At 40.4% G+C, this 20,107-nt stretch overlaps 1 protein-coding gene across 1 annotated transcript in view; it reads left to right on the plus strand.

Annotated features, from left to right (window-relative positions):
• The window catches only part of GUCY2F (guanylate cyclase 2F, retinal), a 98,750-nt gene that overhangs the window by 58,786 nt on the left and 19,857 nt on the right, over nt 1-20,107 (plus strand). Inside the window, exons 9-11 of the mRNA XM_060137287.1 lie at nt 8,577-8,753; nt 11,062-11,218; nt 16,574-16,723. Coding sequence (XP_059993270.1) covers nt 8,577-8,753; nt 11,062-11,218; nt 16,574-16,723 — 484 coding nt within the window. The remainder of the gene's footprint in view (nt 1-8,576; nt 8,754-11,061; nt 11,219-16,573; nt 16,724-20,107) is intronic.

The raw sequence follows: 20,107 nt of genomic DNA on the forward strand, positions 1-20,107 counted from the left end.
GTCTACCAGATTTTGCCACTGTAGAGCTACTGTTATTTTTTTCCTCATTGTAATTAATACATAATTTGTAGAGAGATCATTTGAGTCTGTATAAATAGCCTGTTTTTTTGATCAAATTTTTACCTACTAATTTTAGCATCCATTGATGATTCTCTAACTCTAGCATTCTTTCTATGTTTATTTGTTGGCTCTGTATTGTAAGAAAGAGCCTTACCTTCTCTACCGTTTATTTATTTATTCATACATTTATACCAGTGGTTTTAATTTTATTCAATTATCTGTCTATCATCTATCTATCATCCATAATACCTCCAATTGTAATTGAATGCCACAGAGTTCATTCTATCCTTTCCCTTTCCGTATTTGTAACTCCTTTCTCCAACAGTTAGAAAACTGGCTCCCTTTATCCTCATGACATCTTTTTGTGTCCCCTTACTAACTTGTGTTACTATGTCAGGTGCAGATAGTAACTCAATTCTAGGGTGAAGGCCAATTTTCCAGAATTTACCATGTGAAAGGCCCTAATTCCTTTCTAGTACTTTTATGAAGCGGGAAGTGGATCTGACGATGCTATCACTGTGAGTCTAGCACTGCTTTGACTACTATGTGCCTTCATGATTTTAAAATTTTGGGACTGAGTATCAGGGGCCAGACTGGAGAACACATCTTGGTGAGCCAGCTATAGAAGGGAGTCGTGTACAGTCAGATAGATATTCCTTAAAGGGAAACAGCTGGAGTCAGAAGGCCAAAGGACTGATGACTTCCAACATCTTTTAGGGTCCCAACTTCTCCAAAGACGTATGCAGGAAAATCAGGCTGTATCTGTCTCCCAGTCTCATGTTCTTTCCCATCATCTGGAACTGAGTGGCCTACTCCTTGTACCTTCTAATACCTTGGCTATTTAGTTCCTTGCCGTGTAATCTCTAATCATCTTCTCTTCCATTTCACTTTGGCCATCCACTACTATCATTATACCTCGGGGTTTGTCATTATCTATAATTGCTACTGAAAATGCTTCACTTCCAAAATCATAGATTCAAACATCACACTCTCTGACTATAGCCTTCTCTTCTTTCAACTGTGCCTATATTTTACATTGGGTCTTCCTGTCTACTGACCTCTACTTTCTCCCATCCCACAAGCCCTTCTTTTATCTTCTTTCATGCTCACCTTAGATTTCATAGTTGACCGTTTGAACACATTCTTATTTCTGTCTTTTTGGACACACATAAAACTCATATTCAGGATGACCCTAACTCTTAACTTTCTTTGTGCCTGCATCTGAACAGCTGAGTATTATGGCAGAAAGTCATGCAACAAGGTATATTGTTTCCATCTTAAAATGTCCCTTAAAATTATCCTTTAAGTCCATTATAATACTTCATTAGTTAATTCACTTTCTACAACCTGTATTTCAGAGCTTCTCCATTTTCCTTAAAAGTCCAATGTTCTCTTCCTCTATTTTTACTGTTACCATCCTGGTCCAAGCCACCGTCATCACCCACTAGAGCTACGGCAATTGTCTGTTTTTTTTTTTTTTTAAAGAGACAGTTTAGTTTTTAGAGCAGTTTTAGGTTCACAGAAAAATTGAGCCTCCCCCACTATCAACATCCTGAACCAGAGTGGTACATTTGTTATAATCCATGAGCACACATTGACACATCATTATCACTCAAAGCCCATAGCTTACATTAGGGTTCAGAGGGTAGTACATCCTATGCATTTTGACAAATGCATAATGATGTATCTACCATTATAGTAACATACAGAATAGTTTCAATGCCCTAAAAATCCTCTATGCTCTGCCTATTCACACCTTCCTCCCCATAAACCCTGGCAACCACTGGCAATTGTCTTTACACATACCCACTTTTATCATTGTCAAATCTTTTCTCCACATTGCAATCTGAATCAAAGTCAAACCTGATCTTGTCAGTTCTCTGCTTGAATCTCTTTAATTAGATTCCTATTGTTCTTCTCTTTGTGTGGGGATTTTAAATTACAGATTCAATTTCTTGAATAGATATTGGACTATTCAAACTTTCTATTTCTTCTTATACCTGTTTCAGTAAGTTATGTCTTAAAAGGAAGTTGTCCATTCCATATATGTTGTCGAACTTACTGGCATAAAGTTGTACATAATATGCTCATGCAATCTTTTAAGTAGCCTTAGGATCTGTAGTGATGCTCCCATTTTCATTTCTGATAATGACAATATGTGTTTTCTCTTTCTTGATCAGTTTTGCTGGAAGATTATCAATTTTATTAATCCTTTCCAGAAATCAACTTTTGGCTTTGTTGATTTTTCTCTGTTGTATGTCTGCTTTCTATTTCATTGATTTGTATTCTGGTTATTTCTTTCCTTCTAGTTTCTTTGCTTTTAATTTGTTGTTCTTTTTCTAGTTTTTTGAGCTGGAAGTTTTTATAGTTGATTTTAACCGTTCTTAGTTTCCAATACAGTCACTTAAAGCTAGAAAACTTCCTTTAAGTACTGCTTCAGCTACATCCTGGAAGTTTTTCTTTTCTTTTAAAAAACTTTTATTATAGAAAATAACAAACACACAAAATAAACAGAATGATATAAACAAACTCCATATGCCCGTCACCCAACTTCAACAATTATCAACATTCTACCATTATTATTTCATCTCTGCCTCCACCCACTTCTCACATCTCTAACTTGGTTATTATTGTTGTTATTTTGCAGTTCTGTATTTCTGAGGTACAATTACACACATTGAAATGCTCATATCATAGATATATAATTTTGATGAAGAGATATGCCCATATAATCTAGACTTCTATTATGATATAGAATAGGGGTCGGCAGAGTTTTTACATCCTGGCCTGTTTTTTACATCCTGGGAGCTAAGAATGTTTTTTACATTTTTTAAGGGTTGTAAAAAAAGAAAACAAAGATTATGCAACAGAAACTATACATGATCAGCAAAGCCTAAAATATTTACTATAGGTACAGAAGAGGATTGCTGACCCCTGATATAAAACATTTCTTTCTCTCAAGAAAGTTCCCTTGTGTTCATTAGTAAATTATTGCGTCCCCCCCCCCCCAACCAAAGAAAACCACTGTTCTGGGTTTTTGGTCTATCTTGCATTAATTTTGCTTATCCTATAACCTCATATAAGTGGAATCATACAGCATACTGACTGATTCATTCGTGTTATCATGTGTATAAATAGCTTGCTCTTTTCATTGCTGAGTAGTAGTCAATTGCATGAATATAACACAATGTAATTATCTGTTTTCCTGCTGATGGGCATTTAGGCTGGTTCCAATTTTGGCTATTGTGAAGAAAACTGATACGAATATGCTTTTTATGTCTTTTTATGGACACATATTTTAATTTCTCTTGGGTAAATACCTAAGAGTGGAATTTCTATGTTAAAATATAGTATATGTTTAACTTTATAAGACACTATCAAACCTTTCCTAGTTTAATTTCCTACACGCAAGTTATGAGAGCTCCATTTACATCATCACCAATGATGTAGTCTTGTCAGTCTTTTTGGTTTTAGTATTCTAGTAGGTTTCTATGGGTATCTTATTGTGTTTTTTTAATTTTAAATTATGATAAAATGACAGAAATTACCATCTCTAAGTGTTGAGTATATTCACATTTTTTGGCAACAGATTGTCACAGCTTTTCTCTTGCAAAGCTGAAACTCTGTACCTATTAAACAAAACTCTCCTTTTCCCCAGTCACCCTCAACGCTTGATAACCACCATTCTATTTTCTGCTTCTATGAATTTGACTACTTTAGATACCTCTTTTTGTCACTGGCTTATTTCACATAGTATAATGTCTCATTGTGTTTCGAAAAGACTTTTTTATTTACGTATAATTTGATGAATGAATTATCTGTTCAGTGAGTTTTGATAATTGCATATATTGCATATATCTGTGTAACCACTCCCCAAAACAAGATACAAAATATGTCTATCACCCCAGAAAGGTCTCTTGTTTCCCTTCTCAGTCATTTCTTTTATCCCAGAGGCAATCATTGTTCTGATATCTATCATCATGAATTAATATTTTTTCTGTTCTTGGATTTCGTATAAGTGGAATGATAGACTATATACTCTTTTGTGCCTGACTTTCTTCTCTCAACATAGTATTTTTAAGATTAAATCCACGTTTTTGCAGATATCAGTAGCAGTTCACTTTTTTAAATTTCTGAGTAGTATTTCATTTTATGAATATATCACAATTTGTTTATAATTTTCCTGTTGATGAACATTTGGCTGGGTTTCCAGTTTTTTGGAGTTATGAATAAGACAACTATAAATATTTGTTTAATTAAGAAAAAACACATAACATAAATTTTACCATCTTTATTTTTAAATGTACAATTCAGCAGTGTTAAATATACTTGCATTGTTGTCAAACACATCGCCAGAACTTTTTCAATTTGCAAATATAAAACTCTGTACCCATTAAATAGCAGCTCACTTTTTTCCCCTCCCCCTCTTCTGGGTTAACCACCATTCTACTTTCTGTTTCCATGAATATGACTACTTTAGACACCTTATATAAATGGAATAATATAGTATTTGTCTTTTTGTGACTGGCATATTTCACCTAGCATAATGTCTTCAAGGTTCATCCATGTGGTAAAGTGTGAATAGATTTCTTTCCTTTTAAAGGCTGAACAATATTCCATTTTATGTTATTCATTCATTTCTTGATGGACATTTGGGTTGCTATGAATATGGGTGTGCAAGTATCTCTCTGAGATCCTGCTTTCAATTCTTTGCATATATACCCAGGAGTGGAATTTCTGGATCATATTGTAGTTCTATTTTTAATTTTTTGAGGAACCTCCATACTGTTTTCCATAGCAGTTGCATCATTTTACAATCCTACCAACAGTACACAAGAGTTCTAATTTCTCCACATCCTTGTCAACACTTGTTATTATCTGGTTATTTTTTTTAATTTATAGTAACCACCCTAATGGGTGGGAGATGATATCATATTGCCATTTTGATTTGCACTTCTCTGATGATTAGTATGTTGAGTATTTCTTCATAGGCAACTATAAACATTTTTGTCCAAGTATTGATATTTTTGTGAACATGTATTTTCACTTCTCTTCGGTAAATGCTTAAGAATAGACAAACTGAGTCATAGAGTAGATGTACGTATAACTTTATATGAAACATCCAAACAGGTCTCCAAATTGGTTACAATATTTTACACTCCTGTCAGAAATGTACAAAAGTTCCAGTTGCTTTAAATTCTCAGCAACATTTGTCTTTTTGATATTTGCCTTTCTACGGTGTATAAAATGTTATCTTACTGTGGTTTTAATTTGCATTTTCTTGATGACTAATGTTATTGAGCATCTTTTCATGTGTTTATAATTCATTTGTATATCTTCTTTTGTGAATTGTCTGTTCACATTTTTTCCCATTTAAAAAAATTGAGGGTTTTGCCTTTTAATTGTTGAAATGTAGACGTTCTTTATATAACCTTCCTTTGGTTAGATATATGTTTTACAATATTTTTTCTCAGTCTGTGGATTGTTTGTTTAATGGTTTTGATGAGCAAAATTTTTAATTTTGAGGAAATCCAATTTATGATTTTATTTTGCGGCTTGAAAATCTTTGCCAATTCCAAGATTTTAGATTTAGGATTATGATCCATTTTGAATTAGTTTTTATGTATGGACTGAGATAGTGGTCATGGTTAATTTTTTTTTCATAGCGATATCCAGTGTTCCAGTAACAATTATTTTAAAAAGCCTTTCCTTTCTCCACTTAATTAACTTTTCAACTTGGTGAAAAGTTGACTGACTATATATGTGTGGGTATATTTTTAGACTCTGTACTCTGTTTCACTAACTCATTAGTGTACCCTACTGCCAATATCACACTATCTTGATTATCACAGCTCCAGAGTAACTCCTATAGTTAAGTGGTATAAGCTCCTGCAAATTGTTCTTTTTCAAGATTGTTTTGGATAGGGTAGTTTATTTTAATTTTCAATAAGTTCTTGAATAAACTTGTTCATTACTTCAATAAAGCCTTCTGGAATTTTTCATAGGGGGTTATATGAATTTATAAATCAATTTAGGGAAAATGGACATCTTAACAATACTGAACCTTCCAGTCCATTAATGTGGTATAGATCTTCATTTATTTAAGTTTTCTTTAACTTTTCTCATCAATGTTTTGATGCTATTATACAATATTGAGTAGAAATGGTGAAGGAAGACATCCTTGTCTTGCTCTTGACTCTAGAGGAAAAGAATTTAATGTTTTACTCTTGGGTTTGATGTTACCTGAAGGTTTTTTCACACATGTCCCTTTGACTTCTGATTTTCTGTGAATTTTTTTTTAATCATGAAGAGGTTTTATGACTGCCTGCATAAGTTTAGATTTTAGGAGTTTAATTATGATGTGTCTAGGTGTAGCTGTCTTCATCTTACCTGACCTCTCTAGTATTTATCACATTTTCCTGAAATTCCTTCTGGCATTTACCTCACTTCCCTGAAACTCTTCCTGTGGTGTTCATAATGTTGTTCTAAATAAGCCTTTCTCCACTTCTCTAGCCTCATTTCTAAGTCTTTATGCAGGATGTTCTTCCTTTTCCCATCTTTTAAATGTTGATATTCACCCCCCGCTTTTCTTTTTATTTTATATGCTTCCCTTGGGTTATCTCATTCACTCCCATTAATTTCATCTACCATTTACATGTTTACAATTCCCAAGTCTATTTAGCTAGAACACACTATCTCCTTGGAATAGTTCCACCTTGATGTTCCACAGGCACCTCATTCTTAATGTGTCTCAAACTGAATTAATCAGCTGTCCCCATCACCCAGAATTTGCTTTCCCACTGTCTTAGGTCAGATTCTCTAAAAGCGGAGCCTGAGATGGAGATTCTTGTTCAAATTACTCATTGAGAGAATGCTCTCAAGAGAAAAGGAGTGAGGATGCAGGATAAGGCAGAAGCAAAAGCTCGGCAAGTATGTGATCTCAGCTTGAGACTAGCTTCAGTATGATTTTATGGGAGAAATACTGGAGCACAAGTTATACCATGAGTTCCACTTTAAGGTGAGGGAGTTGAACTTTTGTACCTTTCCCAGTCAGTCAATCATTAGCTGAGGTCTGTGGGTGGGCCCTAACCTTTCAAGTAAGATAGCTCCCCTTTGGCTTAGCCTCTAGGACTATTTTCCAGAGAATGGAGCGACTGTGAGTTACCAGCCAACATTTACAGCAGCTGCAGGATGCACTGTAAAGGGGATATAGGTGGGGCACCAACATATCCACTACTAAAACATCCCTGAATTTCTTATATTGATGTATATCACTGCCATCTATCCAGGAATCCAAGTAGAAATCTAGAAGCAAAAATGGAGCCCTTTTCTCTCTCATCCCCCATTAAAAAGTAATAATAATAGATAACAATTATTGAGTGACCGTAATATTAATTTCGAATTCTATAGCACGGTTCTCAAAGCTGCACAGGATGTGGCGCCTGTCTAACTCTCCAGCCTTTTATAAATTTATTTATTTATTTTTGGCTGTGTTGGGTCTTCATTGCTGCACACGGACTTTCTTTAGTTGTCTTGAGTGGGGGCTACTCTTTGTTGTGGTGTGCAGACTTCTCATTGCGGTGGCTTCTCTTGTTGCAGAGCACAGCCTCTAGGTGCACGGGTTTCAGTAGTTGTGGCACGTGGGCTCAATAGTTGTGGCACATGGGCTCTAGAGCGCAGGCTTAGTAGTTGTGGCTCACGGGCTTAGTTGCTCCGTGGCATGTGGAATCTTCCCGGACCAGGTCTCGAACCCTTGTCTCCTGCATTGGCAGGCGGATTCTTAACCACTGCGCCACCAGGGAAGCCTATCTCTTCAGCCTTGTGTCTCATATTCTTTCCTTTGCACTGTGTTCTGGCCACCCTAAACCTGTTGCAATTTCCTCAGCATAACATGCTCTCACTCTCAACCCCTCCCACCATGTCACCTTCACATGGTCAGCTCTTACTTGCGCTTCATGATGGTCTAGACATTACCTCCTCAGAGAAGCCAGATCTCCCAGACTGAATTAGATACTTACCATCTGAACTCTACCAGCATCCCGTTCTCCCATAAGAAACCACTTCACAGGGAAATACAGCTGTCAGTTTTGTTTGTCTATCACCCTTCTTTAAATGTGAGCTCTTTCAGGATATTGATTTCATTTTGTTTATCTCTATATCACTAGCATGCAGTCCAATGCCTTGGACATTGTTGAGACACACTAAATGCTTCTCACATTAGTGGAAAAAAATGAATGGATACAAAGGTAAAATGTAGTCAAAATTCGAAGTGTTTCTTCTGAAACAAATTTTGTAAGCTTTGGCCTGATGTTTATGTAAGCTATTTATTTTAATAGATGCTGCATAGATGAATATTCACGGAAAGACAATCTATTCCACCTCTTACTGTACTAACCTCTTTAGTATTCCTGGGTCACTGAGCTCCACTCCACAGTGTCCCTAAAGAATCAGGAAGAAGGCCCCAGCTCCAATTGAGACAGAACAGCTGTGACTCTCTTCTCTCCCTCTGTTTCCAGATGAAGGACCTACGTCATGAGAATATTAACCCTTTAGTGGGCTTCTTCTATGATTCGGGGATGTTTGCCATTGTGACAGAATTCTGTTCCCGAAGGAGCCTGGAAGACATACTGACAAATCAGGATGTGAAACTAGATTGGATGTTTAAATCATCACTCCTGCTGGATCTCATCAAGGTTAATGGAAAGACTGAAAATCCAAGATTTTCCCTGTAGATTAGAACTTCAATATTTTGGGATGTTTCACTTTCCTTGGATCATTGTGATGCTCTTGCTCCTCCACCTTCCTTCCCTGTGTCTGCCCTCACTTCTTCTCATAGCCCTTTTGTCCATATCTGTTATAAGGTCCTGATACAGAAAGAGTTTGCTTGCTCCTCACCTGCTCCCCTGTTTGAGGGCCAGATTTGTCTTTACTTCCTATAGCTATTGAGCACTCTTCTGCCTTAAGCAATCCTTTCTTCCATCCCATTTCTCTGCCTTCTGGATGTGGGAAAGTGCTCATTCCCAGGCTCTTTGGTTCTGCTTAGCCCCATCTCCTGGCTTTCACGTTCTAAAAGGTGGTTCAGTCTAGAACTAGGTGATGGGTCTTTGCATAGGTCTATACCATAGGTATAGATGTGGAACTCAGCATGACCAGAAAGCCAAAAGACCATCGGTTCTACCAGGCAGCACCTCCATTCTCAGAGGCAAGGACTATTAACAGCCAACGGGGTTCACAGATGGGTCCATGGATGGGCTTCAGTGGAGTCTATGAACTCCCTAGAGTGATATGAAAATTGTGTCTGTGTGCACTTGTAGTGGGCTGATTTGGATAGCCAATAGTCATTGAGCTTCCTGCATATTAATCACAGTCTTGACCCTTGTATTGTGGCCTCTTTTCAAGGTAGCTTTATAGACATTATCTCATTCCAATTTTCTATAAAAGAAGTGTGATTATCCTCCTTTTACAGAGGCTCAGAGAAACTAAATGAGGTTTTTGTTATATAGTGTCTACCACACATAGTAGATACTCAATAAACATTTACCAGCTGTCTATTAAGTGGCAGAGCTAATAATAGAATCTAAATCTCTTAATTCCTATTCTAATACTCTTTCCACTCACTCTGTAAGCAAAGTCCCGTGAGTTAAGGGAGAGTCCTCTAAATGAGTCCTCTCAGACCCGTGATGAATGAAACCTAAGCATTAGACACCTAGGGAGAAATCTCCCCCACTATAGACTCTGCTTGGAAGTACTGGAGACTACAGAATTTCCTAGGGTGCAAGATGTAAAGCATACAAATACAAAGGGGTGTCAGGTGGCAAAGTAGAGCCAGATACTTAAAAGGACTCAGCATAAACAGTCCCGAGATGACTGCACTAGAAAATGGATGTATTTATATGTGAATGATTAAACCCATCTGGTAAAGTCCTGGTAGATCACATTTGAATGTCATATAAGGTTGCCAAGCAAACTGTAGCAGTCAGTATCAGCTTTCTTGCTTTCAGCTTTCTTTTTTATTGTCTATTTTTAATTAAAAATATATAAAAAATAAATTGTATATATTTTATATAATTTTAATATATTTTATATAAATTATAAAAATAAGACATTTCTAATTATAAAAATAATGCATTCAATTAAATTTAGAAATCAAGTGATATAAATATATTGGGAAAATACTGACAATTACTCAATCCTCCTTCATATCTTCCCCCCAAATTAATCACTGTTGACAATTTGGTGATTAGCCTTGCAATTCATTTTTCATGTATTTACATACATTATAGATTTTGTTTGTTGTTTAAAATACATACTGTCACATAGTTCTGCAACTTACTCCTTTTCACTTACTTTATGGCTTAGATATGGTCCCCTATCGGTACATACAAATTGATCTTATTATTTTTAATTGTTGCAGAATATTCCATAGGTTGGATGTACCACAATTTGGACGTCCCTTCTCGATATTTATTATACATCCAATTATATAATATAAAGCAGAGCTGCAAGGAGCATTCTTGTGTATGTGCACATGTGCAAGCATTTCCTTGGAGAAGTAGAATCCCTAGGTCACAGGGTACACATACTTTCCATTTTGATAGCTATTTCCAAATTACCCACCCAAAAGGCTGTACCAATTTCCATTCCTGCCAGTAGTAGATGAGAGTTTGGCTAGACCTTTTGGGGGAAAATCAGAATCTTCAAATTCTTGACAATTATATATGTGTAGATCTATCTGTGTTTGAAATGTCAATAAATCTTCCAATAACACACAGTTCTTTATGCCCACAAGATATGATTCTTCATCAAAACGTAAAATTTTAGCGCTAGAAGGGACCTGGAAACGATTCTTGTTGTCAGAGTTTTGCTTTGCCTGCGTGTAAGAGAAAAAGGCTGAATTCTAGATCATAATAGCTCATGCCATTAACAATCTCAGAAAGTGGTTCTAAAAGCCCCAAATAGTTAAATAAGTTGCTAAATAAATCCTGTTTGTATCATCTGCAGGGCATGAAGTACTTACATCACAGAGAGTTTGCTCATGGGAGGCTGAAGTCTCGGAACTGTGTGGTAGATGGGCGTTTTGTACTCAAAGTGACAGATTATGGCTTTAATGACATCTTGGAAACGCTAAGACTCTCCCAAGAGGAACCTTCTGCGGAAGGTAAGCGATGTATTGTACCCTTCTGATGCACACAAGGTAACTCCAAAGTTCAAATGAGAACATGCCCTGAATTAAAGCCTCAGGCTGATTCAACTCCCCACTTTTGTTGAAAAGCAGCCTCATTTCCAAGCCAAAGGAGTTGAATGAAGTCTGCAGGCTGTAATCTCAGCGCAGCCAAGCCTTCTGAACAAAGCCAGTGCAATAATGTTGAGTTCCTGCTGTGGCAGGATTAGGTTATATTGTGTGGAGACCCCAGGTGTCCCTGGAGGAACTTGCTGAGCACTAGGCACACAGTAGGTGCTCAATAAATACTTGTCAGATTGAATGGAAGGTAATTTGGTAGCTGGACTCCCACAAAGCCCATTCTGGAATGGGATGTCACTAGAGCCTACCCTCACTGTCTCTGTCAGAGAGAAAGAAGCAAGGAGGGGGGGTCGGCAGCAAGTAAATGCTCTGTGGGTTGTGTGGGATGGCTTCAGACCGAACTATGGCCTTCTAGTAAATCAGTAGGCATGCCTGTAATGTCCACTTTGTGTTTTTGTCTTCTATTTAGTGCACGTGTGGCAACACCAAACAATGCCTGTAGAGGTCATAACAGATCAAAGAAATAGAAACCTGAGATGGGGCTTGGGAGTGGGTGATTGAGAACTATGAGGGAATGAATTGATGGAAGGGAGGGAGGAAGAAAGAGAAAGAGTAAGGAGAGAAAATGAATAGGGTTAAATACATATAGGAAGTTTGCACATTAAAAGTTTTAACCGGTATTGCAAGGGGGAAGAAGAGAAATAATGACACAAAAACACAGAGAAACAGACAACCCAGAAGAGACACAGAGAGGGAGAGATGCAAAATGACAACATATACTCATATTCTTAAAATGATCTTTGGTGTTATAAGCTTTAAAATTGCTGACTTTATAGGAGAAATGAAGAGTGCAGGACACAGAGAGACACATGCACGGATAGAGACACAGTCCAGTCATCAGTGGCATCATCTTTGAGCTTTACAAAGCTAGTGGAATACGAAATTTTAGGGAGTCATCCGGTCCAACTTGCTCATTTAACAGATGAGACACCTGAGTCTCAAGATTTGCCCGAATCGTGCAGCCACTAAGCAGCTAAATTAAAACATTTAGTAACAATTTCCTCTTTCTCTGCCCATCCATGCTTTGAAGGACTTGCAGCTCATGGTAATCACAATAGCAACAGGTGCTATTGTCTTCCTCTGTGTCTCTGTTTCTCTGTCTCTCTCTGTCTCTGTCTCTCTCTTCGTCTATTTCTCTCTGTGGGCCTGTTCTTGTTGACGACTTAGTCGTATGGTTATTATTTGGCTAATCCCAATTTGAAAGCTTGGAGTAGTTGCCTGGTGTTAGTGCTAGGATGTTGGGACGACCGCTGTAGACTGGGAAGTACTTAGCTTCCTGTCAAAATTACTCATCTATAAAAGATAAAACACAGTGTCCAGCTTCCCAGAATTCCATTGAATTCACAGGTTGGCTACTTTCAAACTTAAGAAGCTCTGGTTTCAGAGTGAGGAAAGCTAGCTGCAGTGGGTGTTTTTTATTTTTATTTATTTATTTTTTAAATTTTTTATTATTATTATTTTTTTGCGGTATGTGGGCCTCTCACTCTTGTGGCCTCTCCCGTTGCAGAGCACAGGCTCCGAACGCGCAGGCTCAGCGGCCATGGCTCACGGGCCCAGCCGCTCCGCGGCATGTGGAATCTTCCTGGACCAGGGCACGAACCCGTGTCCCCTACATCGGCAGGCGGACTCCCAACCACTGCGCCACCAGGGAAGCCCTATTTTTATTTTTATTTTATTTTATTTTATTTTTGGTGGACTGTGTCTGTCTCTTTCCCTGTTTCTCCCTCTTAACGTTTCATTCCATTCTCCAAATTGCAAGGGCAATCTGGATGCTCAGTCCATTCTTTGCACACTGCAGCCAGAGGGAGTTTCCTAAACTGCAAATCTGATCATGTTACAACGGTGCCAAAATTCATTGAATGGCTTCCCATTGCTCTTAGGATAAAGTTCAAACTCTCTTACGTGGCTTACAAGCCCTTCATGGTCTGGGCCGTGAGGACCTCTTGTGCTTAACCACTCCCTCCTCTGTCTCTGTGCTCCAGCAATGCTGACTGCCTTCCAGTTGTTTATTTGCACCAGGCTCTCTCTTACTTCCAGAACTTCACGCATGCTGTGCCCATTGCTTGGGACACTCTTCCCTTCCTATTCTGTTACCCACTCATCTGAGTCTGGCTAGATTCTCCTCCTCCCACAGGGCTCAACTTAAATACCACTGATTCAAGAGACTTTCCATGACCCCTTAGGCTTGGCTAAATTCTCCTCTTTATGATCCTTTAAGGCTTTGAACTTTGTTGTAATACCACATTTTGTTGGTATTACATGTTTAATTAGCTGTCTTCTCTCCCTCCCCAAACTGTAAGTTTTGTGAAGGTGAGAAACAGGTTTGCCTCCCTCGGTGCCTTTCACAGTACTTGGTGGAGTAAATGTTTGTTGAATCAATGAATGGATGAAATAAAATAAAATAAAGAAATTTGAGGCTCCCTGCCTTAGACGACAGGGCTAATAGAATCTTATAATTGGAAGGCCCTTGGAGATCATCTGGTTCAATTTCCATTTTATGGATGGGGAAACTGAGGTTCAGAAAGGTGAGCTGATCAGTGACCAAGTTGAGATTGTGAACCCAGGTCTCTTGACTTCCATCATGTGTTCTCTTGTACCACACCACACTGGCTCTCCAAGGTTGATTTTATCACCATAGCAGGGCTCAAGAGTTAGTAGTAGCTCCAGCAAACACAAAACAAGCCAAAGTGATTTTTCTAGTTTTTTTTTTTTTTCCTGAGAGTTCAAGTCTAATGGTAGGTAGTGGCTCTTACTTGACTCTGGAGTGGGAATGGGAAATGGGGGCAGGTTGTAAGTGTATTCATTACTGCCCACTCTCAATTACATAAGTATAGTGCGGATAAAGCCTCATTTTAGCCATTAACAACATACATGTAAGTGCTCTCTGAAAATACTGTTTGGTAGTGATTGTATTTAATAACCCAGCTTTTTACCAGAGAGTCATGTCCTCTTTTCCCTTCTTGTGCTTTTTTTTTTTCCTTCTTGTGCTTTTAAATGTGCAGGGAGAGAGGATGCCAGGAAGAAGCAGCTGCATACCATTTTCCCTCCCCCCAAAACCGTATGCCTGAAATCCCATGGTCAGAAATGTATTCCTTTGACTAAAGTGTTATTCAATCTTTTTGGCTTTATTTGCAAATATCAGTTCTCCTAGGTGAGGAGATAGAAGGGCAAAACCACTATAGTGAGCGTATCAGAGACTCACAGGGGTGGTGGGGCAGGCGAGTTGGGGGACAAAGGCTGGGGACATCTGGAGGGCAAAGAGAGATGAGTATGTGATTCGGGGTGAGGCTAGAATTCCCTGTTCCACCATTTTGATCAGAGTTGCCTCAAAGTAAGAATTTCCAGGGTGAGTTTCTCTTTCCTGGGTTTCGCTAACAAACCAAAATCATCTCTGACCTTTTATCCTCCTTCTTGCTTCATAGGACCTGTCCTTTGGGCTCCCTTCCCAATACCCCAAATTTGAGAAGATGAAAAGTTAGCCAGCGCTTTCCGCATGCCACCTTCACCCTCAGGAGGCACTCTTTTCCAGCCTCCCTATCTGGACATCAACCTGCTGTTTACTCTACCTCTCTCCCCTCGGAAGAGCATATTGAGCCTGTCCCCAGCCCTGTCCCTTCCCTGTCCATTGTAGCCTACCTATATATCTCGTTCCCCATCCTGCTGCCGTCGCCCCTGCCCCCATTCAGGCTCCTTTCACCTCGCCTCTGGCTCTTAACTGTAATAGCTTCCTAGCCGGTCTCCCTGATTCCAGACTCTCTCCTTCTTCAATCCAGTTTGTGCAGGTTGCCAGATTAATCTTCCCGAACACGGCTTTCATCAAATCCCTCTCCAGCTCCAGCACCCCTACTGCCTTTTGTATTCGCTCCAAATGCCTTCATTTGGCTCTCAGGGCCTCTCACCTTCTGCCCTCATTCTTCCAGCCACCCTCCCTCCCCCACTTCATCAACCCCATTTCTCATTTCTCATTATTCCTTAACAGAGCCCTTCTCTTCAGCCAAGCTAATCTGCTTACCAGCACCCCCATCCGCAATTTGCTCCTTTCTACCTCTTGTTCTTTTGCACATACTGTTCTTTCTCCCTGCAAAGCCCTTACCCTGTCGTCGGCTCTAGGAAACTGCATCCTTGACCTTCTTAACAAGCTCCTTTAACTTTTCCGGGAAGCCTTCCTGGATTAATTTGATCAGCTCAGTTTTTTTATTAGCTTGAACCTCATGGAATTGCCAATATTGAACCATTTTTGATCTACAGAAATGGAATTTCATATGTTTCAATATGAAGCATTCCCTCCAATTTTTGACTACTCAATTTATATTATTAACTGGTATTTCTTTATATATTGCTTAAGGGGCCCTCGCCCCAAATTTCTGAGTCTCTGCCATAACTCTCTGAAAGCAGAGATAATATCTTTTTTTCCCTGTTCGGGTCTGAAATGCAGCAGAGCACACAGTGGGTTCTCAATAGTGGCTTTTAATAGATTCATTTCCTTACACTATATAGTGGCCCTCATCACTATCTCTGTTGTATTGCAGTTAGGGGTACACGTGTGTGTCTTGCCCACTGGTCTGTGAGCTCTGCAAGGGCAAAGGCAAGGTCTAATTCATCTCTGGCACTGCCCCTGTCCCTAGCACAGTGCCTGGTACATAGTAAATCCTCAATAAATATTTGCAGAACTGAGTTGAAGGAATTGCTGCACCCTTTTGCTCTGCAAGGAACAGAGGAGAATTGGGGATCCTCTAATCCTCTTAGATAAGACCTGGAGAAAGCAACTTATGACTCCTCGAGCCCCAGCACAGTCAAATTATCAGACACATATAGATCTCAGCACACAGCAAATCCATGGCAACCAGTCGGGCAGGGCACTCGCCTTTCCCTGGAAGCCTGCCAACTGCTACTTGCAGGCTCAAGAGAGCAAGAAAGTCAGCACCAGATAGTTTTTTTATTTCGAGCTTCTTTGCCCTTCCCCACACCTCCGCTGTGTCTGCCTGCATGGTCCTGGTGTGGGGAAAGTAGTATGCTTTCTCTGAGAGTAATTCCTTAGATTCATAAATGCAGGCTCCAGGGGAAGGGGGGGCGCGGAGGCACTAGCATGCCAGTCTGTCTTAATACCAATATAAAGCAGTCAATGAAACAGCACCCTTGGAGCCCTCGAGGGCATTGCAGATGCTGTCAGTTAATCCGCCCTGTATTCATTACACAATGCTTTCTTTTCAGAGTTGCTGTGGATGGCCCCTGAACTGTTGAGAGCCCCGAGGGGCAGCAGGTTACGTTCTTTTGCAGGAGACGTCTATAGCTTTGCCATCATCATGCAAGAAGTGATGGTCCGGGGCACCCCATTCTGCATGATGGATCTGCCTGCCAAAGGTAAGCGGGAGGTGAGAAAAGGGTACCAGGAGCCCACCATGACCCAGATCACCAGGCCAACCCAGGCTGCTGCGATATGCCAGAAGAGTGAACACGATTCCGTGTTTGTGCTAACTGCCCACTGGTCTGCAAGCAGCCCTTGTGTGCAGGTGGGACTTGGAGCCAGACAGCTTTAGGCATTTGGAAGAAATAACCCTCACCCAAGAAGCTGGTCGTTTTCCAAACTGTGACATAAGCCAAGGGCCTACAGGACTTACGTTAGTCCTTTTTTTAGCAGCCCCCTACTACTCCTTTGAGACACCCCCTGCCAGACATTTCAGTGCCCCCTCAGTGATGCTCCTGGATGTCAAAAGTCCTCCCATTCTTTCCCTGTGACACGCCATAGTCTTTCATCCTTATCTCCCATCAGAATCTTTGGCTACCAGGCAAAATTTGAGGGGAAGCAGGATGTTTACGTATTCTAAAAGTATGAAATCACTAGATATTTACTAATTACAAATGGAAAAAGAGTAAGTTTATTAGTGGAGGATCCTGCAGACACCACCTTAACCAAGTGATCAAGGTACATCAACATCATGTACCCCTGCCATGATGCACTGAGAAGGGCTCAATACCACCCTCGTGGTATTCTTGCCCCAAAATGCATAACCTCAATCTAACCATGAGAAAACATCAGACACACCCCAGCTGAGAGGCATTCTGCAAAATAACTGGCCAGTACTCATCAAAAGTGTCAAAGTCCTGAAAGACAGGGAAGGAATGAGGAACCATCACAGATTGGAGGAGACTGAGACATAACAATTAAGTACGATATGGGATCTTGAATTGGATTGTGAAACAGAAAAAGGACGTTATATATATGGAATTTAAGAAAAAAAATGTCATGAAGAACCTAGGGGTAAGGCAGGAATAAAGACGCAGACCTCCTAGAGAACGGACTTGAGGTTATGGGGAGGGGGAAGGGTGAGCTGTGACAGGGCGAGAGAGAGTCATGGGCATATACACACTAACAAACGTAGTAAGGTAGATAGCTAGTGGGAAGCAGCCTCATGGCACAGGGATATTGGCTTGGTGCTTTGTGACAGCCTGGAGGGGTGGGATAGGGAGGGTGGGAGGGAGGGAGACGCAAGAGGGAAGAGATATGGGAACATATGTATATGTATAACTGATTCACTTTGTTATAAAGCAGAAACTAACACACCATTGTAAAGCAATTATACCCCAATAAAGATGTTAAAAAAAAAAAAAGAAAAAGGACGTTAGGGGGAAATTGATGAAATTCAAATAAAGACTCTAGATTAGTAATAGTATTGTACCAATATTAACTTCCTTTGTACTGCAGTTTTATAAGTTGCTAACATTCGGGGACATCCCTGGTGGTCCAGTGGTTAAGACTCCACGCTTCCACTGCAGGGGGCATGGGTTCAGTCCCTGGTCGGGGAATTAAGATCCCACATGCCACATGGCATGGCCAAAAAAGAAAAAAATAATAATTTGCTAACATTAGGGGGAAACCGAGTGAAGGATATATAGGCAATTATTGTACTATTTTTACAACTTTTCTGGAAGTCTAAATTTATTTCAAAATAAAAGATTTAAAAACTGCAAAATCAAACCAAACCAAACCTAAAATACTTAGTTGTCTCTTGCCCCACTCGGAGTTTTAGTTCACTCCTCTACTTAGAACCCCCCAACAGTTCCTCATCACAAGTTAAATGAAGCCCAGTCTCCTCACATGAGGTACAAGGCCCTTCACAATCTGGTCCCTAGCCACCTCTCTAGGCTTATCTTCTGTCACTCCCCATACTCCAGCTAAGGCACGTGACTGGCAGTGCCCTGAAATCACTACCTCCCACCTCTGTGCCTCCACACGTGTTGCCCCTACCTTCTCCCCACCTTGCCTCATCCAGCTCATGTCACCTCCACTGGGAAACCTTCTCTGACCTTTTCAGTGTGGGTCAGGTGTCCCCTCTGTGTTTTCCTGTGCATATATCTGCTAGAGCACTTATATTGCTGGTCATTGTTTATCCTCCCATTTAAACTGTGAGCTCCTTGAGGACCTAAATCATGCTGGGCCTAAGCAGAGAGGTGACCTATTTCACTCGTTGGTGTTCTCAGAAAGGGACTCCCTCTACCAGAGAGTTGGATGGGGCGGTTGCACTCCAAGGGGTCGACGTCCATGGAGTCTATTGCACTGGGGGCAGGGTGAGAGATGTGATGGAGAAACCATTACTGGTGTGGGCCAACCTGGGTTAACAGAGCAGAAGGTGTGGTGTCACAAGGAGCTGAGAAGTCAGAGGCAACAACTGAAATTCTTTCACGGAGGCAAGGGGACACTTATAATGGTATAAAGCAGTGCTGTTGGAGTGTTACAGCCAAGGCAGGGGTGGGAAAGGCACACTGGTGGTGGAAGCAAGGTTTGGTTCACGATGAGGATGTTAAAGTCAAGGGTGTGGAGAGGGGACTAGGGGTAAGAAATGAGCTGAAGCAACTATACACCAGTAAAAATTAATAAATAATAAAGCTATTCCGAGAAATGTGGGACATTAAATTTGAAAATGGAAGCTCCAACTTCCATGTGCAGTAAAATCTTTCTTCAACCAAAAAAAAAAAAAAAAAAGAAATAAGCCGAAGAGATAGTCGGGGCTTGGATTTTATCCTGTGGGTAATAAAAATCCATGAAGGGATGTTAAGCAAAAAAGTGACACGGCCAAATCCATGTTTTCAGAATGGTTTGTTGAAGGCGAGGCTGGAAGCAGAGAGACCATGCAAAGTGCTCGGCCCATAGTCTGATACACAGTTAATGTTCCACTGAAAGTGGGGTTCAAGTACCAGCAGCCAGAAGGATCCCAATGGGGCCCTGAACTATTTACTGGAGGTTTTTTTTTTAAATTTATTATTTATTTATTTATTTTTGGCTGTGTTGGGTCTTCATTGCTGTGCGCGGGCTTTCTCTAGTTGCGGCGAGCGGGGACTACTCTTCGTTGCGGTGTGCGGGCTTCTCATTGCGGTGGCTTCTCTTGTTGTGGAGCACGGACTCTAGGCACACAGGCTTCAGTAGTTGTGGCACGTGGGCTTAGTTGCTCCGCGGAATGTGAGATCTTCCCGGACCAGGGATCGAACCCATGTGCCCTGTGTTGGCAGGTGGATTCTTAACCACTGCACCACCAGGGAAGTCCCTTTACTGGAGTTCTTAATTCCCTTACCTTAGGGGCCAGGCAGGACCCATAGCCCGGAACTGGGCTGGGCCTGGGCCTTCAGCGGGGGCTAATTGGGTCTACTGTAGAGACTGAGAGGCTTAGATGATTTGGGGGTGGGTGAAAGGAGCCAGATCATTGAAACAATGGATAAACAACGAGGTCCTAATGTATAGCACAGGGAACT

Source organism: Lagenorhynchus albirostris, chromosome X (assembly GCF_949774975.1).
Source record: "Lagenorhynchus albirostris chromosome X, mLagAlb1.1, whole genome shotgun sequence".
Classification (NCBI taxonomy): Eukaryota; Metazoa; Chordata; class Mammalia; order Artiodactyla; family Delphinidae; genus Lagenorhynchus; species Lagenorhynchus albirostris.